General features: G+C 41.4%; 2 protein-coding genes across 3 annotated transcripts; both read right to left on the bottom strand.

The window, feature by feature from the left end:
* Positions 1-109: 109 nt before the first annotated feature.
* LOC108029105 (monocarboxylate transporter 12) lies at positions 110-4,653 on the bottom strand. Its single transcript, XM_017101209.3, has 8 exons — positions 4,083-4,653; positions 3,527-3,699; positions 3,021-3,162; positions 1,820-1,993; positions 1,048-1,349; positions 832-987; positions 393-554; positions 110-334 (listed from the first exon to the last, which is right to left on the bottom strand). Exons 1-8 carry the CDS (start codon positions 4,651-4,653, stop codon positions 110-112), a joined length of 1,905 nt encoding a protein of 634 aa, XP_016956698.3.
* A 65-nt stretch (positions 4,654-4,718) lies between these two features.
* On the bottom strand, positions 4,719-21,424 carry LOC122818817 (uncharacterized). Of its 2 annotated transcripts, none has more exons than XM_044094065.2 (2): positions 21,139-21,424; positions 4,719-5,499 (listed from the first exon to the last, which is right to left on the bottom strand). In XM_044094065.2, the coding sequence occupies exon 2, from the start codon at positions 5,212-5,214 to the stop codon at positions 4,849-4,851; it is 366 nt and encodes a 121-aa protein (XP_043950000.1). In that variant the 5' UTR covers positions 5,215-5,499; positions 21,139-21,424; the 3' UTR covers positions 4,719-4,848. The 2 variants fall into 2 exon arrangements, with proteins under 2 accessions (XP_043950000.1, XP_050740899.1); XM_050884942.1 differs by lacking the exon at positions 21,139-21,424 and adding an exon at positions 12,593-12,676.
* Positions 21,425-23,080: the final 1,656 nt, after the last annotated feature.

The raw sequence follows: 23,080 nt of genomic DNA on the forward strand, positions 1-23,080 counted from the left end.
AATAGCCCGCTCGACCGTATTTAAGGGAGTAATCGTTCAGAAACGAGGTGAGTGGAACGCTTATCAGCACAGGAACTGACTCGACTCCCCGAATGAAACCTGCGGAAGTTCAGGACCCAAAGTTTAATCCGCATTTTAAACATGCAAAGTCCCCGGACTCACCCCAAGCCTTGGAGAAGTGTTTCAGCTTAATGCGTTCGAGTGCCAAAATCTTCAGGGAATATTGGAAGCCCCCCAGGCCAATGCCATACAACCAGCTTAGTATACAAAGGCCTGTATAACCCATGACAAAGGACAGAAATAGGATGGCCAGCGCCACAATTGATAGGAACAGCTGGAGGTACAATTCATTGAAGTACTGTTCAGGGATTGCTTTTCAAAATTTTACCCACCTGTGTGACAATTTTTGTATTGATCACAAAGTGCCTGATCACAAAGCAACGTCTCAGCAAAGCTCCAGCTATAACAACACCCAGGGCCATGGAAATTCCAAGAAACGTTTGCAAAAGAACCAACTCCTGCACATCTGAGCCCTGCTCGGCCGCATTGAGAGCCTGTGAAAAATATTTTATAAAATTTATAAATGAAATACGTTATTAGTATTATCATTAATTTTAGTGCTTGTGTTTTTTATGGTACACTTTGAGAGTCATTAATAAATTGTAATATTGCAAATTACTGACATTAGTTAGACTTAAATATTTTAAAAATGAAGTTTATGATATTGAAGAATTAGTTCACAGTTCATAAAATGCTTTTAACCTTATGCAATTAGGTAAGATGAAGTAAGTCCCAAAAAGATAAATAAGATAAATTGTGAAAAGCACTTACCATTAGGAACATGGGTGTATAAATGCCAAAGGAGGCCACGCTGGAGGTCATGAGTAGAATTTTAACAGTCACCGACTTCAGTGATGATATGTCCAGGAATAAGTATCTCGGCTTGCTCTCCACCTCCTGGCTGAGAATCGGCTTCTTCTCCCTCATCTGGAAAATGGGGTCGGGTCGCAAATTAAAACCAAAACTTTGCACAACGCAATTTCCCACCTTTTTGCGCTGATTTTTCAGATGCTGGATGGCCCGGCGCTGTGGATGATACAGGGAGGCGGGTCGGTACATTAGGCCCATGAAAAAGCTGAGTGCCGTCAGGGCAGCGACAATCTGGAGGCCCAGGCGCCAGCCCGCCTTGCCCACGCCCTCCTTCAGGATGACGGAGAACAAAGCGATGCCAACTCCCTCGCCGGACATGGCCACCATTTCGACGAATTGACGGCGCCGCTTAAAGTAATTGCCCAGCATCACGGTGGAGGCCTCCCGCACCATGGCGACCCCCACTCCGAAGACGATGCCTGAGGAAGTGTTTCGAGGGGTGTTGTGAGTACATTGCGGGAAAATTTTAGGTAACATATTTGTACAATTATTCATTACAGTATCTTAACCTCTTAAGGTTGTGTAGTAAGATATACAACTAGAAATGCTTTTCAAAATTTTCGTTGCATACATTTATATGTGTTTAAGAGTTTAAGTGTTTACCTAGTTAATTTTCATTTTAGTTTCATTTTTAAGCTAAAGTCTTTCGCCTTTGTGAATTTTAAAAACATTTTAATAGCTTAAGGATTTATTCGATAATGGGTGATTTTAAATAACACTTTTATCCTGAATAATGGTTTATGAACAATTAATTTATATTTTCTCTGCTTCAGGATTAGAAAAACTAGTTTTCTTGCAGTGTTTGGGTGCAAATGATAAGCAACTTCCGGAGCCAGCTGACTGGCATCTGGCAGGTTATTTATTTATATATACACCAAACTGTACGCACCATAACTGAAAACAACCTGGCCAAATTCCGTGGCAAATGAGGTGAACAGTATGCCCAGGGGCATCACCAGGCCGCCCACGATGGACAGGAGGCGGATGGAGCGTTTGCGACAGAGGGACACCACAAACGATGTGGCCACCATGGAAACTGACCAACTCAAAGCGCCCAGCAGTTCTGTAAGGAGAAATTAAGCCCTTGAGTGATAATGTTATAATATTCCTAAAGCGGCAAAGTCAACTTGACGAAGGTCACGAGGCCTATGCGAGAAGGTGTGTTCTTGGGTGTTAGAATTTCAGAAAGTCTTAAAGCTAGAATTTTAGGGGAATGAATATACAGGGAATGCTTTTCTCGAAGTAAAATGGGCATAAATCAATTAAATGCATTACGGGTTTTTCGATGTCTGCACGTGCTGAGCCCCAAGTAAGTTACTATTAATTGAAATTTTAAACAAATTGAAGGCCTAATTTAACAGAATGACGTTTGCTTAATTTATGGCCAGAACAAAACACGTGTAAAGAGTTTTAAACATGACAACCGAAATGAGTACAAATTGTGTAAATTACCATTCAAATGTTTATTGCTTTATCAGATCTACCAGCCTTAAAGTTTAGCGCAATAATAAATACGCGAAATGAAGCAATATGTAATATATCTTCCCAAAATTTATGTATATTCAATACGTATATCTAAACAATATCTAACCTTTGCTGCTATAAACACAAAGCCAATTAATTGGAAAGAAAAATATTGTTATAGTCTGAAAATATGCAAGCAAACATGGAAATGCAATGAAATACGAACTCCACATGCTGGCACAATATTAACACTTTATTTTTACGATTTATAGTCGGCTCTAAAGTGGTAAACACTTTTGGCCATACACAACATTCACACTATTCTTAAATTATGTCCGCACTGTCAAGTGCAAATGAAATTTATGCAAAAGTCCACACCTACAAACATGTATTATTCACAAACATTTGCATTTCCAGCACAAACAGAGTGGCAAACATTTTGATTACTCGATGGGGGGTCTCGAAAGAGAAAATAGAAAGCTGATAACACCACAAATGTGAAGGGAAAACAAGAAAATGACCGAGAGATAACAACAGGCTGCGATGACTGTGATTACACATTCCTATTAAGGACCTTGCCTTGCCAAACGACACTACCTGTCCAGTCCCCCTTTTCCATGACTTACCTATGCCACTGGTATTATGCAAATACTGCACGGCATAGAACCACAAAAGGCCGTAGCTCAGCTGCAGTCCGGTGGTCAGGATGTGGACCAGAAAGGACACGCCACAGATGATCCAGCCCCAGCCGCCGTCTGGATAGAAGTACTGAAAGTGGACAGAAAAAATGTGTGATTAAAATATATTTATAAGGTGCAAAGTATTTAAAATACAAAAAAAAATTAACACGATTTTTAGATTACTTATAAAAGGCTTAAAGGATTGCAACAATGAAATAATTTGATTTTTAGAGATTTTTATTAGTGATTTCAAAACGCTAATTATTTCTTTAGCATACTTTCAACAGTCACATTATTGTAGATCGATGTTCTTTAACATGTTTAATATATTTGTAACTATTTTTGAATACATCATTAATTTTTATTGTAGTGTATAAGTGTCAGGACAAAGGCTGGCAATTACTGTCTGACAGTTCCTGTGAGATAGGCATTCTTTCTGATATATTCCTCACCTGTCTAATGCGTGTGGTATCCACTCCGGTTCGTCGCAGTGCCGGGATATTCCGGTGCAGCAGGTGGAACTCTCGATCGGCCAGTCCGGGAAACGCCGAGTCCTCCTCGTCGGTTATATGGCTGGGATGCGGGGGAGTGGCGTGCAGATTGGGATGATGATTCGCCTCGTAGCCTGGACATTGAAAAACAATTGACGGGTGATTCTATGATGGACAAATTGGCTGGTTTACCGCGATACACGATAATTAAATTGGTTTCTTTTACAAATTAGTAATCTTAAAACATATACGATGGTTGAGACCTTTTTTTAACTTGATTTTAAAACCCTAATAATATCGTAGTAATATAATTATTACCTGAGATAGCTTTTATAGGGAAATTACATTTAACAAAAATAAAAAATCTCTGAGCTCGAAGGACCTTTAAGAGTCCCTGTAAGTAAGTACTGCCTCTTAGTCCCTCACAAAATAAATTTTCCACCGAGAAGTGTTTTCCTTTTTCAATTAGAACGTAATTTATGGCTTCTTGCTTTACATTTTCCATGAGTGTACTTACCAAAATAGCAGCCGCCGTTGGCCATCGGATTCTTGGTCCTTTGTTGGTGGTGCTGTTGCTGCGGCGGCGCTGGGTGATGGTACCAATTATCGCAGAGGCAATATTGCGGGGCGTACTGGTGGGGGTGGTGCTGGTTCTGGTGGTGGTGCTGGTGCTGGTGCTGATGGTGGGGCATCTGGGGGTGGTGCTGGCCATGCTGACCATGCTGGCCGTGCTGAAGGTGATGGCTCTGATGGGCGGCGGCCATGGGGTTGTACATGTAGCAGCAGCCATTCAAATTGGGATTCGCATAGCGGGGCGGTGGTGGGGCTGGCATTACACTGGGACCTGATCCCCCAGCACCACCCACTACCGCAGCACCACCGCCACCGTGTCGACTGCAGTGGGGCATCATGGGCATGGTCAACTGCTGCTCAATGGTGGGCAGTGTGGCATAGCTGCCGAAATTGTCACAATGCCGTTTGCTGGGGAACCGGGGCAGAGTGGGTGGTGTGCCGGTGGCTTGGGCGGCTCCACCTACCCCCACTCCCCCGCCGTGGCAGTGGCGGGTGGGCGTGGCGGTGGCCTGCATTTTCGTTTGCTCAGCGGGTAAATAAGAGAGCCGGGGACATGAGACCCACCAGGCCAGCGGCTGGTTATTGAAACGACACTCGTGGCACAAGTAACGCTGGTTCGTCGACGTCTCCTGGTCCGGTTTTTGTTGGGTGGTGTTCACCGGTTTCCCGGTGGCTTCCTTGGGATGCTCACAGCTCAGATTGTATCTTCGTCACAGGGCGCATTTGTTGCACAGCACGGGACTGCGTTGCTTGGGCCTCACCAGACTCGAGTACTGCCGTGCGTTCTCCTGGGGATTCTCCTGGGGATTTTCCTGGGGATTCTTGGGGATCCTCAGCCAGGAATGATGGTTGGCGGTGCTACTGCTACTGGGCAACAACTGGGGACAGCTGCCGTAGAGCGCCGATGAGGTATTCGATAGGCGGCGGTAGTAGGGTACCCTCTGCTCCATATCATCGCCACCGAAGGAGGCTCCGAACTTGTACGGCTGACTGCGACCCGGGAGCAGGCAGGATATTATGCTCCGGTTATCTCTACTATCACTGCAGTTGCAATCACATGTGCACTGGATGACCATTGTACTCCTCCGGCTGGCCCAAGAGAGAATGCTTTTAACCCTGTGCTTTCAGCCCGGTCTGCCGAAGTGTTGTCAACTTCAATAATCCCCACTCCTGCAGCGCATTATTTTCCGAGTTTGGGGTCTCGGTTTCGGTTTTGGGTTTAGGTTGGGGGTTTCAGTTTCGGTGTCAATGGAGAACTGCTCCCCAGGATTTCTAGGCAGCTGCCGCCGCCAGTGTCCCGCTGAATCCATTTGGGGCCATCTCTAACATTTGCTAGCCAAGCGTAAAATTGTGCTCCCCCACTGCAAAAAATTCAAGCAGAAAACTTACTAAAAACATAAAAATATATTTTAAAAGAAATTCATTGAAATCACTTGTGTAGCATACTCTTAGACACAATGAATCAAAAAACTATAACCCTAGTTATTTCTGAGAACAAATTTTCAGTTTGAAAATTGTTATTTTCAAACATAAAAATTCCGAATTTTCACAACAATTTTTTTCAGTTGTTCCAAAATCCGAGAACAAGCACATGGCGATACAGAGATAGAAATAGAGGATGTGGGAGTGAATAAAAGTGGAGAACCAACGGGAGTCGATAAATAAATCAAATCAAAATCAATTTGTTTACTCTACACCAGCACACAAAACAAGAAGCATATGCAATGCATAATTCAATTTGTTGTTCAATTGCGTGTATTTCAATTGCCTGCCAGCCATGTTAGCCGGGTGGGCGGCGGTGGGCCAGAAGGGGGCGTGGCCCACAGAAACTTCGATGGGCGAAAACTTTGCGGTCACTGTGGCAGAAGAATTAGGGCAAATTGCGACTGGCACTTCGTATAACACATTTATGGGCCATCATATTTTATTTGCATTTTCTAAATTATTTAATATCCCCCATGGAAATGAACTGTAAATTGCTCGAAGAATGTGTCCCTTTTGCGAGGAATCCGCAGCTTAATGTGTTCATATTTGGCCTGAAAAAGTGTTCTACATTTTTACGCCTGTTTACCAAACGAGGAATGTGTGTGTGCAAAACAGATTTGGCTGTAAAATATTTGAAATAAATAAATTTAGTAGCTCATGGCTGAATCGGTTTAGATACTCTCTGTAGGGGCACGGCAACCATATTAGTTTTTGGTCAGCTCCGCTCATCGAGGACCCTTATCAATGTCAGCCAATATGAAAAAGAATGTCGAAATATGCAGTAAATTTATTATTGGTTTATTGTTTGCCTTGCTTTAAAAATGATTATTAAGTGGTGCTATTTGCAACAAATGGGGAAATAGGGGATGCGATTTTGAGAATCAAATAGGGATTAATGTTAATTGACAAAATAATTAAGGACCTTTTTAAAGTAGGTCAGCTTTTCAAGAACGCCTTAAAGAACTCACAAAGTAAGGAGTACCTTTGGTTACTTTTTAAAGCCAGGTCTATACTTCACCTAAGAAGTAATGTTTCTTTTGGTAAAGTAAAAAGTGACTTTGACTTATTTGTTTAGCCTGGCCGAAAGCTGCAATGAAACATCAAGTCCGCACGTCTCTCGATTTTCCCAAGAACTTGATTGATTTATGTCTTTATCGTTTGACTATTTCTCCATTAAGGAGCGATGGTATCATTTAGATTAGTCCAATGTCCCATTGAGGGGCTATAAAAATGATAAATGATCTGGTGGAAAACAAGGAAACGTGGGGGAGCTTGGGAAAACAAGAGCACAGAAAGCGAAACTTGCATCATTTTGCATCGGGAAAAGTTTGTGCTGCAGCATATGGCCCAGTTATCCGGTTTTATGGCTGCATCGCACACAGCGATTTGGCCAACGAGTATTTCGCATTTCGCCTCACAATGCACACAGGCGCATTTAAATTGATTGTGGGTAAAGCGGAAGCATTTCCGAGGAAAGGAAGTCTAGGAAAAGGAGCAACATCAATCAAAAAACCCGCTGCAAGGAGCTCAGCAGGTGGGCTACGGGTGGTGAATGGGGTTTCCCTGGGAAAGGCGCCACGACTATTACCTGTGGAAACAGAAAATTTAACAACATTGTAGCAAAGAGCAAACAGGCTATACATAACGATATCCTATGTTATCCGCAGTAACACTTCTTGGGTACACAGAAAAAAGAGCGAGGAGTGATATAAAATATCTTTATATGCAAGATACTTTAAAATTTCCGCACATTATATAGTGAATACCATTTTATCCTTTAATTTTGTTATATAAAAAATATTATCTTAATTATTATTTTCATAGTAATTAAAGCATTTTTCCAGTATATGAAACTACAAAATATAAAATAATATTTTCCCACTTTTCTTTTCTTTGTGGGTTGTCGGACTTTTCACAGCTTTTTGGGCTTTCCTTTGTTGCTGCTCCGGTGCGTTGCAATAAAATCCTTAAATATGCTTCTGGCACATGGACGCAAATATGACTCGGTGTCAGCAGTTTTATGTTCTTTAAAATGCAATATTAAAACGTGAGAGTGCCCGGCGACGATGGCCGGGTTTTCAATATAGACCAGCTCATCTCCGCAGCATTTTTCCCCCCGGCAGGCCGGCGAAGTGTTGACTTAACTGGTCATTGACTTTACCTTTACCTTTAACTTTATGCTGCAGTCAAAATTATGCAGTCCGTTTCGGAACTGTATGACATCGACATCTGACAGCCGGCAGTGCGGATTAACTTATAATAAAGTGTGGCGAAGTGGCTTGTTTAATATAATTAAATATTTTATTGCCTTAGTTGAATGATTAAAACATAATTGGGCCTGCCTCAAAAAGATTAGCAAATTAATTGAGTTTATATATGTGCAAATTGGAGACAAATTTAAATTTCATATTTAGAAAATTCATTTCATATAAAGGCAAAAGCAGATGCAGCCAATGAGTGCAATCAACTCAAAATTGAAGCCTACTGGTTTCAATTGAAATGGGAACTGATTTTATATGAGCCAATTAGCATAAAGAAGCCTTTGTAAGTCCTGCATTCGATGACTTTCATTTGTATAATGTCTTGGTATGTATTATGAAATAAACTTTGGTTAGAAATAATACGAAATTAATAATATTCGATTTAAATTTTCATTTATTGGTTCTTGATGAAAATCTGGAAACTCGAAATGGTCTTAGGACTATCCCTCTGAACTAGTCCACCGAGTATCCGGTCTCAAATTATTTTCTTGCGCACTGAGGCACTTTTGTAAGTGATTTCAGTAAACTCCCAATTAAATTCGTAGATCATCCTCAAAGTGGAATTACACCGCTTACACGCACTGTAACCACCCGCATGAGACCAAAAACTGGCGCTGTGTGTCTGTGCGGTCGTGTCAAAAAAGGCCAACTTTTATTTGCAGGGGGCGTGGCGCAGTGGGCGGCGAGAAGGTGAGATTTAACTGGATGCCGGGTCATTCTGGGGTCGGTTTACTTTGCTGATTAAACATATGCGCCAGCATCAGCGAGCCGCAACAAAAAGGGGCAAAAAAAAAGGGAGAGGCGATGGCTCAGCCACATAAAATTTATTTAAACTTTTGCCGCTAACGTTTTTCAGCGCGGTTCGAGTTTGTCGCCCCCAACTGGCAGATAATGGGTATCATATTGCCTTGGGGTTTCGCATTTAGTTTGCTTTTTTTCTGCACTTTGCGTCGTAATAAACACACGACAATATGCGAACGGCGGCGGCAACATCCAGTGGCAACAACATAAACACCATCAGCACCCTTGAATAAGAATAAAAATAAGAGTAAACAAAATGCGCGAACCGAGAAGCGAAGATAATAAAACGAAGGCGGCTTTGTGGTGGCCGTGTTCCAATTACAGTTTTCTTCTTGTGGCCAAAACAGCAGGAGCTCCGTCAAGAGCTTTTGCGGTGGCTAAAGTTTGGTATTTAAAATAAAATGCTTTCAACTGGGATTAAAGGTTATTTATCGGTGCAGGTAAAGTCCAATGGTTTTCTGCATAATCCGTAAAACCTTTTTAATTTACTATCTATATTTTAATATTATGAAAAGGTTTACATAAGCTTCAAATTCTGATTATATCCACATATAAAAAGTTAAAAACAACCTTTAGCTGAGTAACGTGTATCTAATAGCTGGAGCCGTCGACTATATCGTTCTTCCTTATTCAACAATTCAAACTTTTGCAGACAACAAACGAGATCGAGTTGTTTACCAGTTCCATTTTCAGTTCGAACAAGTTTGAGAACTGAATCGAAATTGTTTGCCAGAACACGCTGACCCGGCTACTTCTATTTCTTTTGCCATATGCATTTACAACTTTTATTTGGCCGCCTTTCCAGAAAAGGGTACGAATTTGGATGTCTTTTTGTTGGCTCCTTTCGGAATTTACAAGCTGAGTACACACATATACATAAGTGCCTCCTTTGTGGGGCAGTGGGTATGCGAAGTGCTAAGAAATTTGGGAAATCCCCAGGGCGAAATCATTTGCAATGCAGCTAGCGGCAAAGGGATATATTAATACTTTTTCATTTAGTTTGCAGACTGCCCAAAAAAGGAGGGAAAAGTTTTCAACTTGACCATTTCTTGCTCTGTCTGCAAGTTTTCGCATATTTTATACCCAAGTGCTCTGCAGTGCCGGCTAATGGATTTATGTTTTTAGCCAAATTACGAATTGAACCGTACACGGCATTAAAATGTGTCCCCAATAAACCAATTTTAAAGGGTGGCCCCTAAATAATCTGGTTAGGAAGGGTTCATCCTTATCGGAGGAGCAAGTGCCCAGCGAGCTGTGAACCCAACTCAAAATCCTATCACGGGCATAGCGGCAGCCAGACATTAAAATTAATATTATTCCCTATATACATTTTTAATGCCAACCGCGCTGAGACCTCAGAAATTAACCACAGCAAAAATCGGAAATTGTGGTTCGTGAGAGTCTGTCTGTCTGTTTTTTGGCCGGCAGGCGTGAGCCGCATCATAAAGGGATAAGTTAGGCCCTTCTTAGCTGAAAAACGACACTTCCTTCCAACTCGCGTGCGAAGGAAAAGGGATGAACTCAAGGCGGGAGTCAAGCATCGTCTCATCTCGTTTCGGCCCGGCCTAAAAACAATGAAAATTACAAGGCATTCCGGCGGGCGGAGTGAAATCTCAACAAATTTCCTGTGTCGTGCGCCTTGCTTTATCAACATCAGCGCTTAGGCTAAGACTGCACTGAAAAAAAACTTTGATCTTACACGAGTGATACTAGATTCCCATTCAAAACATTTATAAAATACGGACTGCTAGAAACCCTGAAGCTACAAAAGTCTAATCAATCCAAGTAGAACAATTAAATTAAATAAAGTCCCAGAGATTAGTACTAAAAAGTAACCAACTAAAACGTAAACAACAATATTGTAAATATATTTTTACCTTATCACAATTATTCTTAACCTTCTCAGCATAAATAATTGCTTATTTTTTAACATGTATACATATCTTTTTTGGTTTCAGCTAACACCAATGGATATTTCCTCTGTAAGAAAGGCGACAGAGCCCGAGCCCAGAGACCCACATAAACATTTTTATTATTGGCTTCTGGGCTTCCCAAAAATAAAAGGGAAGAGAAAATAAAATATAAAAAAATGGGGTCTTAGCCCAGATGTGTGTTTGCGTTGGGCCGGGGAATCGAATTAGCATGCGAAATCTTTTGTTTGACTAACAATGTGTCAACGTGTGTGACGAGCGAGCGTTAGTCTCTGTCAGCTCGTCGATGGTGTGGAGCACGGAGTCTGGATCCGAGCCAGACATCTCGCCATTAGGGCCTTGATAGAGCTGCCACCAAGCTTCAAATTCGGGTCCTCCCTGGGGCACAATGGCAGCCACAAAAATGGGAGCACCACCACCCTCCCCAAAACTTGCCAAAACCTCATCAATCTTGTCGAGAGATTTTTGCAAAATTTTACAAATTGATTTCGCTTGCTCCAAAAATACTAGGTGACAAAAGCGCAAAAATAACTACACTGATAAAAAAAATTAAATTACAATTGACTATTAAGGTAACATTTAGTAAAGAAACAAAGTAATATACTCCAAATTTAACCTTAAACTTTTTACCCGTGTAGACGCAACAAAAAAGTGGAAAATCGTTAAGTAGTATGGCTTTGGAATTATGTATGGTTTCTTTTGTTATTACTCAGCTGGCCGGCATTGTGCCATGTGTGACATCCTTTTAGCTGTTTGCCATCCATCGTTGGCCTGCTTAATTAATGTTCGTCTGCAATGGATGAGTATGGGATGAGGATGAGGATCTGGATGTGTGTCCGAGATGTGTCCCCTCCAATCTTTGTTGACCTTTTCGCAAATGCAAGTTGAACCAGTGTGGCTAGGCCAAGTAGACTCAAACAGTTTGTGCTAAATTAGCAAATGACATAGTCAACATGGCCAACTTAGGGCGATGGCAGAAAGCGGAGCAGCCAGGATGAAAGGCCTGCTAACCCACAAAACTACGTGCAGTCCCCGGAACGCCCCCTTTCACCCACTTTCACCCCCTTTTTCGCGCCGCCCCCGTCTTTTAGTGCTGACACTAATAATGCCGGCGGGCAATGCTCCTTTAAGCACGCAGCTTGAATGGCGCCCACTGGGTAACGAAATGCGGCTGACAAGGCACAGTGGCTCCAGTTTATTGGAAATTTAATCTGGGCTACAAAAGGCATTGTTCCAGGAAAGCTGAGACTCAACCGATTTTAAGAAGGAGTTTATAGGGTAAAGCTTACTTAGTTCTTATTTCCCTAGTGAATCTAAGATAGTAAAAATAAGGAGATGTTGGGAAAAACATATTGGGTTCAATGTTTATCGAAATAAAACAAATTATTTTAAAGTTAAGGTGTACTCTGAGAGTGGCTTTATAATCTTGTAATACCGGTAGTATTTGTACATTATTCTTTTTCACTTTTAAGATTTGAAAATCCGAAGCATTTAAAGTGAGAGGCGAAATGTCCCCCATAAGGATTCTCTGATCAAATCTGTGTCCTCCCAATTTCTAATCCAATGGCCAAACTTTCTTAATTTGAGACTCTGCACTTTCTTACTTTATTAATATTGCAAATCAAATCACCGAACTTCTTGGGCTTCCGTTGATTTCATTTTGTGAATTTTTCCAGTCCCAAATCCAGTCCCCCAGATCGTTTCCACTGTCCCCCAAAAGTTGTTAGTAGTTAGTGTCTAGCGAAAGTGCCTGAAATGCGCATAACAATCGTGATTATATACAAACGTACGCAGATAAATATATATATCTCTTGAATCTTTTATACGCAGAGGAGACCACCCAGTTTTGTGTAGGTGATGGGCTCATCAAAATTGTGACAAAAAACAAACAGACACACAGGCAAACGGGCTAACAAAAAGTTAAACAAAGCGACTGACAGTCGTTCGGCTAATGAAAGGCATCGGGGAAAACTCACTCTCTGACTGACAGGCGGTTTAGGGGGGAATCCACCCCCCGGGGAAGCTCCGGCACCCCCCTTGAAGCTCCCACCATAAACGCCATGCTGATAACTTCCTTATGTCTGGGCAAAGTGAAGACATTGCCTCCCAAAAAATAAGAAAATTATGCCAAGGCAGCAGAACCACCGGAGAAATTGCCAGGGAAAATATATAAAATTATTTTAAATTGAAATTCTGTTTATCTGTCGTTGTCCTGCGGACGGGGCCAAGAACCAAGGGAAAATCCAGCACACATCCTGCCCCCATATTTACCGCTTTTTGGGGGTAATTCAATAAAGTGGAAAATGATGCTCGTCGTCAACGTAATTTGCTTTCGTGGTTTCCACAAATCTGCCAGCAGCAGTTAGCAGTTAGCCAAGGACGCAGGAGTCGGAGGAGTCGGAGTAGTCGGCTAAAGGACTTCGTTCTGAGGCCCTTGAATGCCGTTAATCGGTCCTTCAGATCACATCAAACAGAGGCAAGTACCGCCATGCCTCCACACCACACCACACCAAACCAAACCGAGCCATCCATCCAGCCAACCGAGCAGACTTGACTCCTCCGAGTTGGCATCATCATCAAGTGATAAGTGCGGACAGTTCGCGGGGGAAAAGGGAAAGAGTCGTAAGTTCTGCGCCACCTAGTCCTAAAGAGCACTGAGCGGAAAAGGGGAAAATTGTCTTAGCCAAAGTAAATTTAGCAACATTTTTAAAGTTGCCAGAAAGATCAGAACTATTTGAAATATCTTTAAAAGGTGCCTAGTAGTATGCATCAATACTTTTCAAATCGAATACAAATGCATCCTTTCCGAAAGTTGATAATCCTTTTTAAAATAACATCGCTCTTTGTAACACCGTTATACTGTGAACATTTATGAGATACGTTTATAGTCTATGCAGCATTTGTTATTACTGTTTTGATTAAAAATAGATAGTATTTCAGGTATATGAAAATTTCCTACCTATCATATCATGCTGAGTAATTTAATTTTCTAAAACCATCTTTTATGTAGCACTAATAACACACTTAAAAAAATAAAACAAAGTTCAAGGGGAAAACACTCTAAAACATAGCATATCAACAAATCGGGTTTTAAAACCAAAATAAGCCTTTTTGGCCAATTAACATTTTATTAAATAGTTCAGACTTGAGGGTATCTTTGCTTTTTTGTTTTCCTGTTTTTCGAAGTGTCCTCCCATCCCGTGCATCAGTTAGTTTGGGGAGCTGGGCTCGTGGCTCAGCCCCTGCTAAACTCAACTCCACTTGGCGCTCATCTCATCATCGTCATATGGCACACAAGTGGCAAGCGATGAGTTTTTGGAGGAGTCCCAAAGAAAACCAGGCGGCATGCAAACAACAACAACGACAACAACGGGCGCCACACAAAAGGCGATTGTAGGCAAAGGGGGGCGTGGTATGCTGTTAGGCCGGAGGGGGTGGTTGGGAGGAGGCAGAAGGACGGGCTTGTGGAACGACCCCATTACGTGCCAAAGCACTAAAAACAAGCCACACGAGGAAGCGTCACCAAAGTTGCCGGCGGGAAGTGGAGCAGGGGGACAGGGGACACACAGATGAGGTCAAAAAAGTAGAAAACAGTTTTTAAAATACTGTATTGGAGTTAAATCGCTTACAACATAAATTTCTATCGAAAATCACCCAAAGTATCTAAAAGTATGCAGTGAAAAATGAAGGTTGTCAGTTGGATGGAATCTCTCGCACTTGAGACTACAAAGTATATTATAGAATTCTTGTAGGCACTTACAGATTGAGAGCAATTTTTGGAAACACTGCATTATAACACATACTCAATGTGTCAAAAAGTATGCAGTAAAATATGAAGGTTGTCACTTGCATTGCATCTATTGTAGCACACTTTTGTCACCTTTTCATAAACATTTCTAATACTACTACTAGAATAGTAAAAAATAAAATATAAAAAAATATACATTTAAATAAAAAAAGTTAAACATATTTCGTCTTTTAGGTTCCTTTTTTTATAAGTATTCGGTTTTAATTTTTTTAAAGCTAAGCTAATATTCTGGCAGATATTGTTTGAATCTCGAGGGAGTGGGGGTGCCTATACAAGGCTTATAGCGAGAGTCTGGTATGTACAAATATGAGGAACGATGCTCGTAAATTTTGTCATATTTTTTCGCTTTTCTTCTCGTCTGTTATTTTCCTTCTTTTTTGTTTTCTGCACTTAAATTTTTTGCTTTTCATTTGGGTTTTCCTCCTCGTTGTTGTTGCTCTGGTTGTTGCTGCTGCTGTTTCATCGCACATTTTCATGTTAATGCGCCCGAGCTTATTTTTCATCCTTGTTGTTGTATTTTATTATTTCCTCCGCACTGGTGTTTTGTTGTTTTTAGCAGCCCATTAAAAAAATGCGAGCACACGCACAGTTTGACATGCACTCTTAATCGATTACAAAAAAAGACTGCAACAACTTTGGCACGAACAACGAAAAATCAGAGAGGAAAACTAAAAAGCAGCATAAAAAGCAACGAAAAGCTGGCTGCAATTTTCTTGGCACACGATTTCCCATATTTATTTTTATTATTTTGTTCTTTTGTCTGTGTGGGTTCCTGTACGTAAGTGTGTTTTGGAGTCTTTTTGATGATGACTGCTCTGCGATTAAAGTTTACTTTTTGCAGCTTTAATTGAATAATAAATTAAGCGAATGGCACTGAGGCTCAAGGAAAAATAATCACGGAAATTTGCTGTAGACAACGGAAAAAGTTTAAATAGCGCAACGAAGTTGGCTTTACTCTACGGCTGAATGGGGAACTTGGAAAAAAAGGCTTTCCTAGGGAAAGTTTACTCAGAAAAATTATAGATAAAATGCTAGAAATGTGCAGATATGCAATAAAAAGATTAACAAGAATGTTTTATATTATTATTAGAAAAATAAATAGTTAAATTATTTAAAAAACCTTTCCGAAAACTCTCTTTTCCTGATATGAGATCACTTTCTACCGCTTTGCTTTTTCACCCATTCAATTTAATAATTTTCAATTAGAAGATAAGTCCTTTGTCTCGGCACAAGTACTCGCGCTTTCGAGCAAAAACGTTCCGAGGGCTGTGATCCACACTGAAGTTTCATTTAAGCCCCAACATTAGCAACTTCTTTGAATTGCCTTACAGCTGCTCCACTTTCTTCTCTGTTTCTCACGGCTTTTGTTCCCCTTTCAAACTGTACAATAAATGTGTAATACCCATTATTTTATTATTCTACTTTAAAATTATTCCGCTCCTTGAACAGCAGCAAGAACAGAAAAAGAGACGAGCTGAATTGAGTTGCTTGAAGGAGCACTGAGAAATAATAAACAAATCGCAGGGAAAAGTTCTGCATGTTTATTTGCGGTCCTGCGAGGCGGAGGAAATTCTGCAAAAATACCAAGCAAAGGAAGCCATCTAGGCAGGGATAATTGCAAAAACATTAAGCTGAATGTCATATGAAACGATCGAAAATTTAGCGACCAATTCGCTTATATTTGTGGATATATTTGGTTTCCATTATATAGAGATGGCAATTATTGTTAGACTTAAGGAAGAACATAAATTTAAAAATCTTTAATATATAAAATCTTTAAAGTGTAAAAATTTCGTAGAAATGATGTTACGTGAAGATATTTTTTCTGGGATTCTAAGATAACTTTTCTTGATATAGCGAAAAACTTTATACATTTTCTATCGATCATCATATGCATCATATTTAGCCAGCTCCAATTTGCAGTTTATGGTCAACGATGTGTGTTTATACGTATGATTTTGGGGGTCCGAGAGGAGTCGCCGCCGGAGCCTGCTTAGAGCTGCACATTTGCCAGATACGAGATAGCTGACAGATACAAAATGCATAAGCTGCTCAAAGTTTAATCGGTTTATGTGACAGCTGAGAGGGATTTCCAGGGGGTGACACTCTACTAAATCACAAAGGATTTGCAAGCCATAAACTGCCATGACCGAAAACGGAGAACGGAAAATAACGCAGCATCAAGTGGCTGTCAATGCGTTTTGGGCAGTGCTTAAGATAAGATGCATTTTCCAGTATTCCCACGCCCCGGAAGTCTCCTCGGGACTAAGCCCCAAGTAGTTCTGGAGGGGTGTATCAAAAACCCAGAGAGAGATAGAGCGAAGAAAACGCACCAAGGGACAATTAAGCAATGCAAGGGAGAGCCATGGGAAATGAAAATAAAGTCGGGGGAAACCAAGGGAAACCGAGGGAAACCCTTGTGTGGTTTGTGCGGCTTGATTAAGAAGTTTTTGGGTTATAAATGATACAGGCGGCAGCAAATTATTCAAACTAATTGGTTTAAACACTGCAGGGAATCCGATCCTTGGAGCACTTTGAGGAAAGTTGGAATTAATACTGAGGCGAGCCAAAGAATTTTTTGGAACTTGTTATAAAAAGAGCAAATAGGAAAGTTTTAAGAGGTTTAGGCAAAAAGGCAAGCCAACAAAGTGTCAATTTGTCTTCTTGTAATGAATGAGCTGCCGTAAAAAGCGCAACGAAGAAAAACAATATTGTTCTCTTTTAAAGTTTAAAATAAATAATTTAAAATAAGTTCAACTCCCCCTTCCAACTCACTGAACTGGTATTTCATTATCAATTTTATGCCAAAGAATGCAAAGCACACTTAATTATTCTAAACCCTTCCCATTAAATTAGCCCAACGATTTGCGTTTAATGTATCAATCAATAATAGAGACCCTCATTATGGAGTGTGAAATGAAACGCCAAAACGGCTTTTACAAACTTTAAAATTAATCATAATAAGGCTGAAGATGGAAAAGCAAAAGTTAATCCACTGAAGGCAGGAAAATACTGCTGAATTGTGCACAAAACTTGAGCCAGTGTCTTCATTAGCATACACTCAAGAATTTAAAACTTTTAAAGTCGCTAAATTGGCCGAGATTCTTACTCAATGTTTCGTGAATTTTGCCGAAATATGCAAATTATCCACACTTAATGCCGATTACTCCCCATCTAATTAAAAACTTGTGCCAGGCAAGGCGACTTGCAAATTGCTTCCGATTCCAAATTGTTGCTAAAAGGTCAGGGCCCTCGACTTGATGACTTTCGGAGGGTCTGAAAACAATGTTTCAAGGCTCGGGCATTGGGTCAATCCTTGGATATCGATAAGCTTCTGTCCCTTTTGTTTTTTACGGCAGCCCTTTGAAAGATAAATCTTAATGTCTATCTAATCAATAAATAATTGGCAGGTCCTGTTGCAGCCTCGCAAAATATCCATTTCACTGTAATCGAAATCCATAGACAAATCTGAGCTAAGCCAATTGTAAACAAAAGGGAAAAGGTTTCCCCACAAACCCGAAATTGTTTGAAACAATTTTTGAGGCGAATCAGTAGGACAAAAATGAAACGAAATACTTTGGATTGACATATACGAATTTTGTTGTGATGGAATCCATTGTTTACAGGACTCGAAATGAACTTGTTATTCGAGTGGGGGAAAAACAAAGGGAAAAACAAAAATAGTGCATTTGTCAGCGGCCGGGGCGGTGTGGAAAATTTTGTGCGGAGTTCAGCAGGAAAAGGGACGAGACAGGACGAGTCCTTTCCTGTCACGACTCCTTCGACACAAATTTAATATTGTAAATGGAAATGGAATGCTCACTCCGCAAAAAAGCGAACGGATACTACGGTTAAAAAGTTTAGAAACTTAAAAAAACACAGTTATTAAAAAATACATATTCTTTATTAAACATTCTTAATTCTAATGACACATATTTTACAGAGCACTAATATTTTTAAAGGCCCTTTTAAAGGTGTCTAAAGATATGCTATTAAATCAAGACCTTCCTCATTTCCAAATAATTGCTGCCTACTTTAGTCACCTTTGATAATTCTATCCTTGCTGCCCTAATAAACGACACAAATTTTATTTGAAAATATTTCCAATGAACAAGTTATGACATTTAAATGTAAAATACTTTTTAAAAATATTTGCTTTGAAGTGTAGAGCTCTGCGAGTGGAAAATTTCGTGTGAAGTGTCCTGGCACTTAAGCGTTCAATTGATTTTCGACAAACACCTCACCTTTCGCTTGTTTTCGCAGCTGACGGCCAGTGTCAACATCCACCGCCGGAATGCCAAATTCCAATCGCGAAATCAAACTATGCAAATGAGGGCTGGCTGGCTGGCTGGCTGGGTGACTCGTGACCCGCGAACCGCTTTAATCAAAACCGAAAAGGTGGCCTGTCACCAAATGAAATAAATGTAAATTTCATAAATGAAGTGAACACACATCCATCCATTTGGCAACTCGCGGCATCAATATATCATCAATATTAAAATGCAATTACAGGCCGCCGCCTGCCAGCTGCCTGCTGGGTAATCACATAAAAAATTAACCAAGGAATCGCGCTAAACGCTGGGCTCGACCCGCTGGATACCTTGATTTTCCCTTCATTCATGGCCGCAATTTTGCCATCGCTTTTCGCCGCAGTCTTTCCCCTGGGCCAGCTCGGAAAAGCTAGCCTGAAAGTATGCCGCGGAAAACTCAAGAAACTCCGTCGGGCTTTTCACCGCCACTTTGGCTGGGCCAAAGTTTTCCTCACCATTTATTCGGTATCAGCGGTTCTAGTTGGGTTTTCGCGTAATTGTCATGTTGTCACTCTTCGTGCAGGGTAAACTTTGATGTTAATTCTCTTTGGGTATTCCGTGGAAAAGCTGCGAAATCTCTGGCTTTTCAACGATTTTCGGTATTTATTGTTGACCGAAATTGGAAAACTGTGGGGTCCGAAATCATCTAGCGCCGTTTGACCCAAGAATAACAAAAGCAATCGCCACTGGTGGCCAAATATTTTTGCAACTACTAACAATATACCCCTATAAATAATTCGAGATTTTTTCTATCATATTTTTAAAAGAGGAAAATAATCTCTAGCATCGAACTTTATAAAGAGTCTTCTGCGTTTTTACTTTTATTAAATATTACCAGAACACACGCTCTTTTAAAATTCCTTTCACCACCTTAATGAATAAATAAAAATGCACAAAACTTTTGGTGCTGAAATTGTGCAACATTGTGTATGCATTTGACTGTGAAGTTTGGTTTGGATTAGTTGCTAAAGAAAGTTAAATTTAAACACCTGCCAACCAACTTTTCATTCTCGAGTGCCTCGGACATAATTCAAGCGTACTGCTGAATTTCAAATCAATTTCAGGGGCATAACAGGGCTCCTGCATTTCCCGTCTATTATGGGAACATTCTAAAAATATCTTGTTCTCATAGAATATGCGAATAAATTAGGCGAAGATAGAGCCTCCTCCATCTGCACACTATCTCAATCAATGCAGGCTAATCCGCATACGACCTGCTTCACATTTCCGCTTGATCACAGCAACCGGTAAACCAGAGCCCACCGCAATTATTCAGATACCCCTTAACTAACCGCATCGAGTTACAATTACCATTGCCAGAAACCATTACAATCGATTCAATATTTGTCAGGGAAAATGTCATTAATATATAACGAGTGCGTGTGCTGCAGAAGTGTCCAATTTCCAGGGAGGCGACACCGGCTCTGATTGCCCGGCTAATAATAAAGACTCAAAAAATAAAAGCTCGGCTCACAGTTAATCTAGTTGGAGGCCAGCAGCCACTCGCACTTTACTCTTTTCTCGCTTGGCTCTGCCACTCTAAGCATTTCTCCGCCCCCTCACCCACCTTTCTCATATTTCTCCACACACGGTAAAAAAAACCTGAAAGTTCAACTCCATAGTTGTTAGCACACTACATCAAGTTACCAAAAATATTTAGATGTATTCAGTAATCAATTTGTTTTTTAAAATTGATTTTTGTTTGCCCCAACCCAATTAAAAGATTTGGGTTCTTAAGGAAAAGATTTCTTACAATAGGGAAAAATATAACAAAATCAATTGAACTATCAGATCTTAGAATTTACCTACGACGAGAGAAAAGGAAGATTATTTTGTAATTGCATTGACACAACAAATTCAACCTTCTCGTACCTATTATAAGATCTTTGACAATCTCCTTATAGGTTTATTTAAGACAATATTGTTTTCTATTCCTTCCGAAACAGGAAGAGTGTGTGTAGAGGTTATTACAGCCAATAATGTTTTTATGACACACTACCAGGACCAATAAACCCACTGAATAGTTGGAACACCAGTGCTTGAATGCTGGATTTGACACCTTTGACGGCCAAACTACCAGCTTGCCCTTTGTGGCCCGAAAACCTGCCAAAGAGATGCCACACATTTTTGGTGATATTTTTCCCGGTGCAAACCTCTCACCAGAGCTTATGTATAATGCATGGCATCTCCCGACTCTTGGCTTGTAAACGTAGCCAGGCAACGGCCAGCGACTTTGGCTGGTCTTAATCGCTGGCACAGGGAGAGCCGAGGAAAGCGGCGGGCCGGGGTCGGGAAAACTGTCAGCGTCACTGCTATTGATGTCCGTCCTCGCACTTGGCTTTTAATATTCAAAATAGCAAAACGGCAATGCCAAGAGGCACCCAGAAAAGGAAGGAAAACGAACCTAAAATCGCCGAATGCCCAGAAACAACATTGTGCTGGAAAATGCCGCTGTCGCTGACAGTTGACGCCAGGAATTTATATTTATATTTTCACGGTTGGCTTTTCTTGGCTGGTTTTTATTTATTACATGTATTGCCCTCCTTTTCCGCGAATTTTGTATTATTTTGACAATTTTTTTTTTGATGTCGGCGGAAAACTGTCGGCACTGGAGGCACTGAGACACTGAGATACCGAGATACTGGGAAAATGCGGAGATGCGGAGACGACAAAGAAAAGGCCGACGCGAGCGGGCGAGAAAAGCGGCAGAGACTGGCTGGTCGGGCAGTCGAAATTCAACTGAATCCGCTTTCAGGCAGCCAAAGAGACCGGACCGGCAGAGCCACCCGCGCCTCCAGCACCACCTGCACCACCATCGCCACCACCACCCCCGGGACCGCACCACTCTCTCTTCGGTCAGCCAAGAGCTGCAGCTTTCTTCGGCGGAGCAAGAGCCATGCAAAGTAGCCAAATAGGTGAGCGGTACCAGCGTGCCGCGTCCGAAGAGCGCAGGTTTCTCTGCCGCAGGGAGAGAGTGCCCCGAAGAGAGAGCTTTTCCAGGCCCCAAGCCCCCGCCCCCGCCGGGGAAAAGGAAAACCCCCGCCGAAACTGGAAAACTCTGCCAGTCGTCGGCCCAACTATAAAGTAACCGAGTTTTCCAGCACAACAAAAGCTCTCAACGATTACAACTTACACCGGAGAGCGGAGCGGGGCATCATTTTTGACTTGTAATTGAAATTTCATGGATTATTAGTTCGCCCAGACGGAGTGTGGGCGGATAGTAAAAAATTGTTTGGGCGCAAATCTCGGCTCTTCTTCCGCAAAAGCCACCGACCACCCGATTTTGGCCACCCGAAGAACCAACTGTTGATTGGGGCCAGGCCAAAATAGCTTCGGTTTTGTGATGGGGGGATTGCCCCTGTTTGGGCTCCGGAATTTTTGCTCTTTTTCCGGGGGGAACTGGGCCCTAAGCCCACCCACCACAACCCGTTCGCAACACTGCCCAGCCCCGCAAAGTCTCTGGTTAATGAAGCGCTTTATTGGACCATCGCCGGGGGCCGAAAAAGAGGTGAACGGAGGACGGGTCTCGACCCGGTTCCCGGCTCTGCCCCGCTCTGTGCGGGTCTTTTGGGCCAAGTGTTGAAGGTCAGGCCCTCGGGGGCCAGAGCGTTACCTCGCTTGTTTCGCCTTTGTTGGCTCGGGTGTCGGAGCTGCTATTGCAATAGCCAATTTCGGTAATGAAATCGAAACAAATGCCGAAAGTGGCAATCAAAGCGTCTCAGTATTGCGACAGTAGTTTACAAGCCCAAAGGTGAGGGAAAGAGGCGCCTCAACTTTAAAATGTTTTGGCTTCATCGAATGAATGTGAATGTGAAAATAATGCGATTACATTTTAAATACCCTAGAGTGTCAGAGAGTCAAGATTCATGTTTAACAATTAAGGCCTAGTTACTGTGGGAAAGGTCTACGGCTTGGGTTGCCGTGACTTTGAAATAAAAACCTTATCAATCCGAAAAATATCAATACACGTTTGAGCTGTAGCGGCCGTTCCCTGAAATCAGAAGCTCCAAATATAAGTCTATCAAGGGTCAAAAATAGTGCGTTTGGGACCTTGTGAATCCAAATCATTTGCCTCACTGATAAGCCCAGAAACGCAAGTACAAAAATTAGAAACTAAACGAAAATGTTTTAGTTACTTTTCAACTCCGAACTTGTTCGCTTATTCTGCTCAGAAATCAACATCGCACACACATAAAATGGTTCTCTATATTTTGGGAGCTCTTTTGTACTTCTTTTTATTTTACGAACAAAAGATCGAGCCAAACCTAATCGAATACGATAAAATAGGGTCCCGATTTTTCATCATTGAACACGCTGACAAGAAAACTTGGAGTAGTGCTGAGGAA

The sequence above is a fragment of the Drosophila biarmipes genome, chromosome 2L (genome assembly GCF_025231255.1).
Source record: "Drosophila biarmipes strain raj3 chromosome 2L, RU_DBia_V1.1, whole genome shotgun sequence".
Taxonomy (NCBI): Eukaryota; Metazoa; Arthropoda; class Insecta; order Diptera; family Drosophilidae; genus Drosophila; species Drosophila biarmipes.

Bases quoted from the DNA above. Each gene is read 5' to 3' on its own strand.
- LOC122818817 (XM_044094065.2), bottom strand. From the start codon at position 5,214: ATGGTCATCCAGTGCACATGTGATTGCAACTGCAGTGATAGTAGAGAT.
- LOC108029105 (XM_017101209.3), bottom strand. From the start codon at position 4,653: ATGCAGGCCACCGCCACGCCCACCCGCCACTGCCACGGCGGGGGAGTG. The intron at 3,700-4,082 runs GTAAGTACACTC...TTCAATGTCCAG, and splicing joins CAACGGCGGCTGCTATTTTG to GCTACGAGGCGAATCATCAT. The intron at 335-392 runs GTGGGTAAAATT...TTGTACCTCCAG, and splicing joins ATACAAAAATTGTCACACAG to CTGTTCCTATCAATTGTGGC.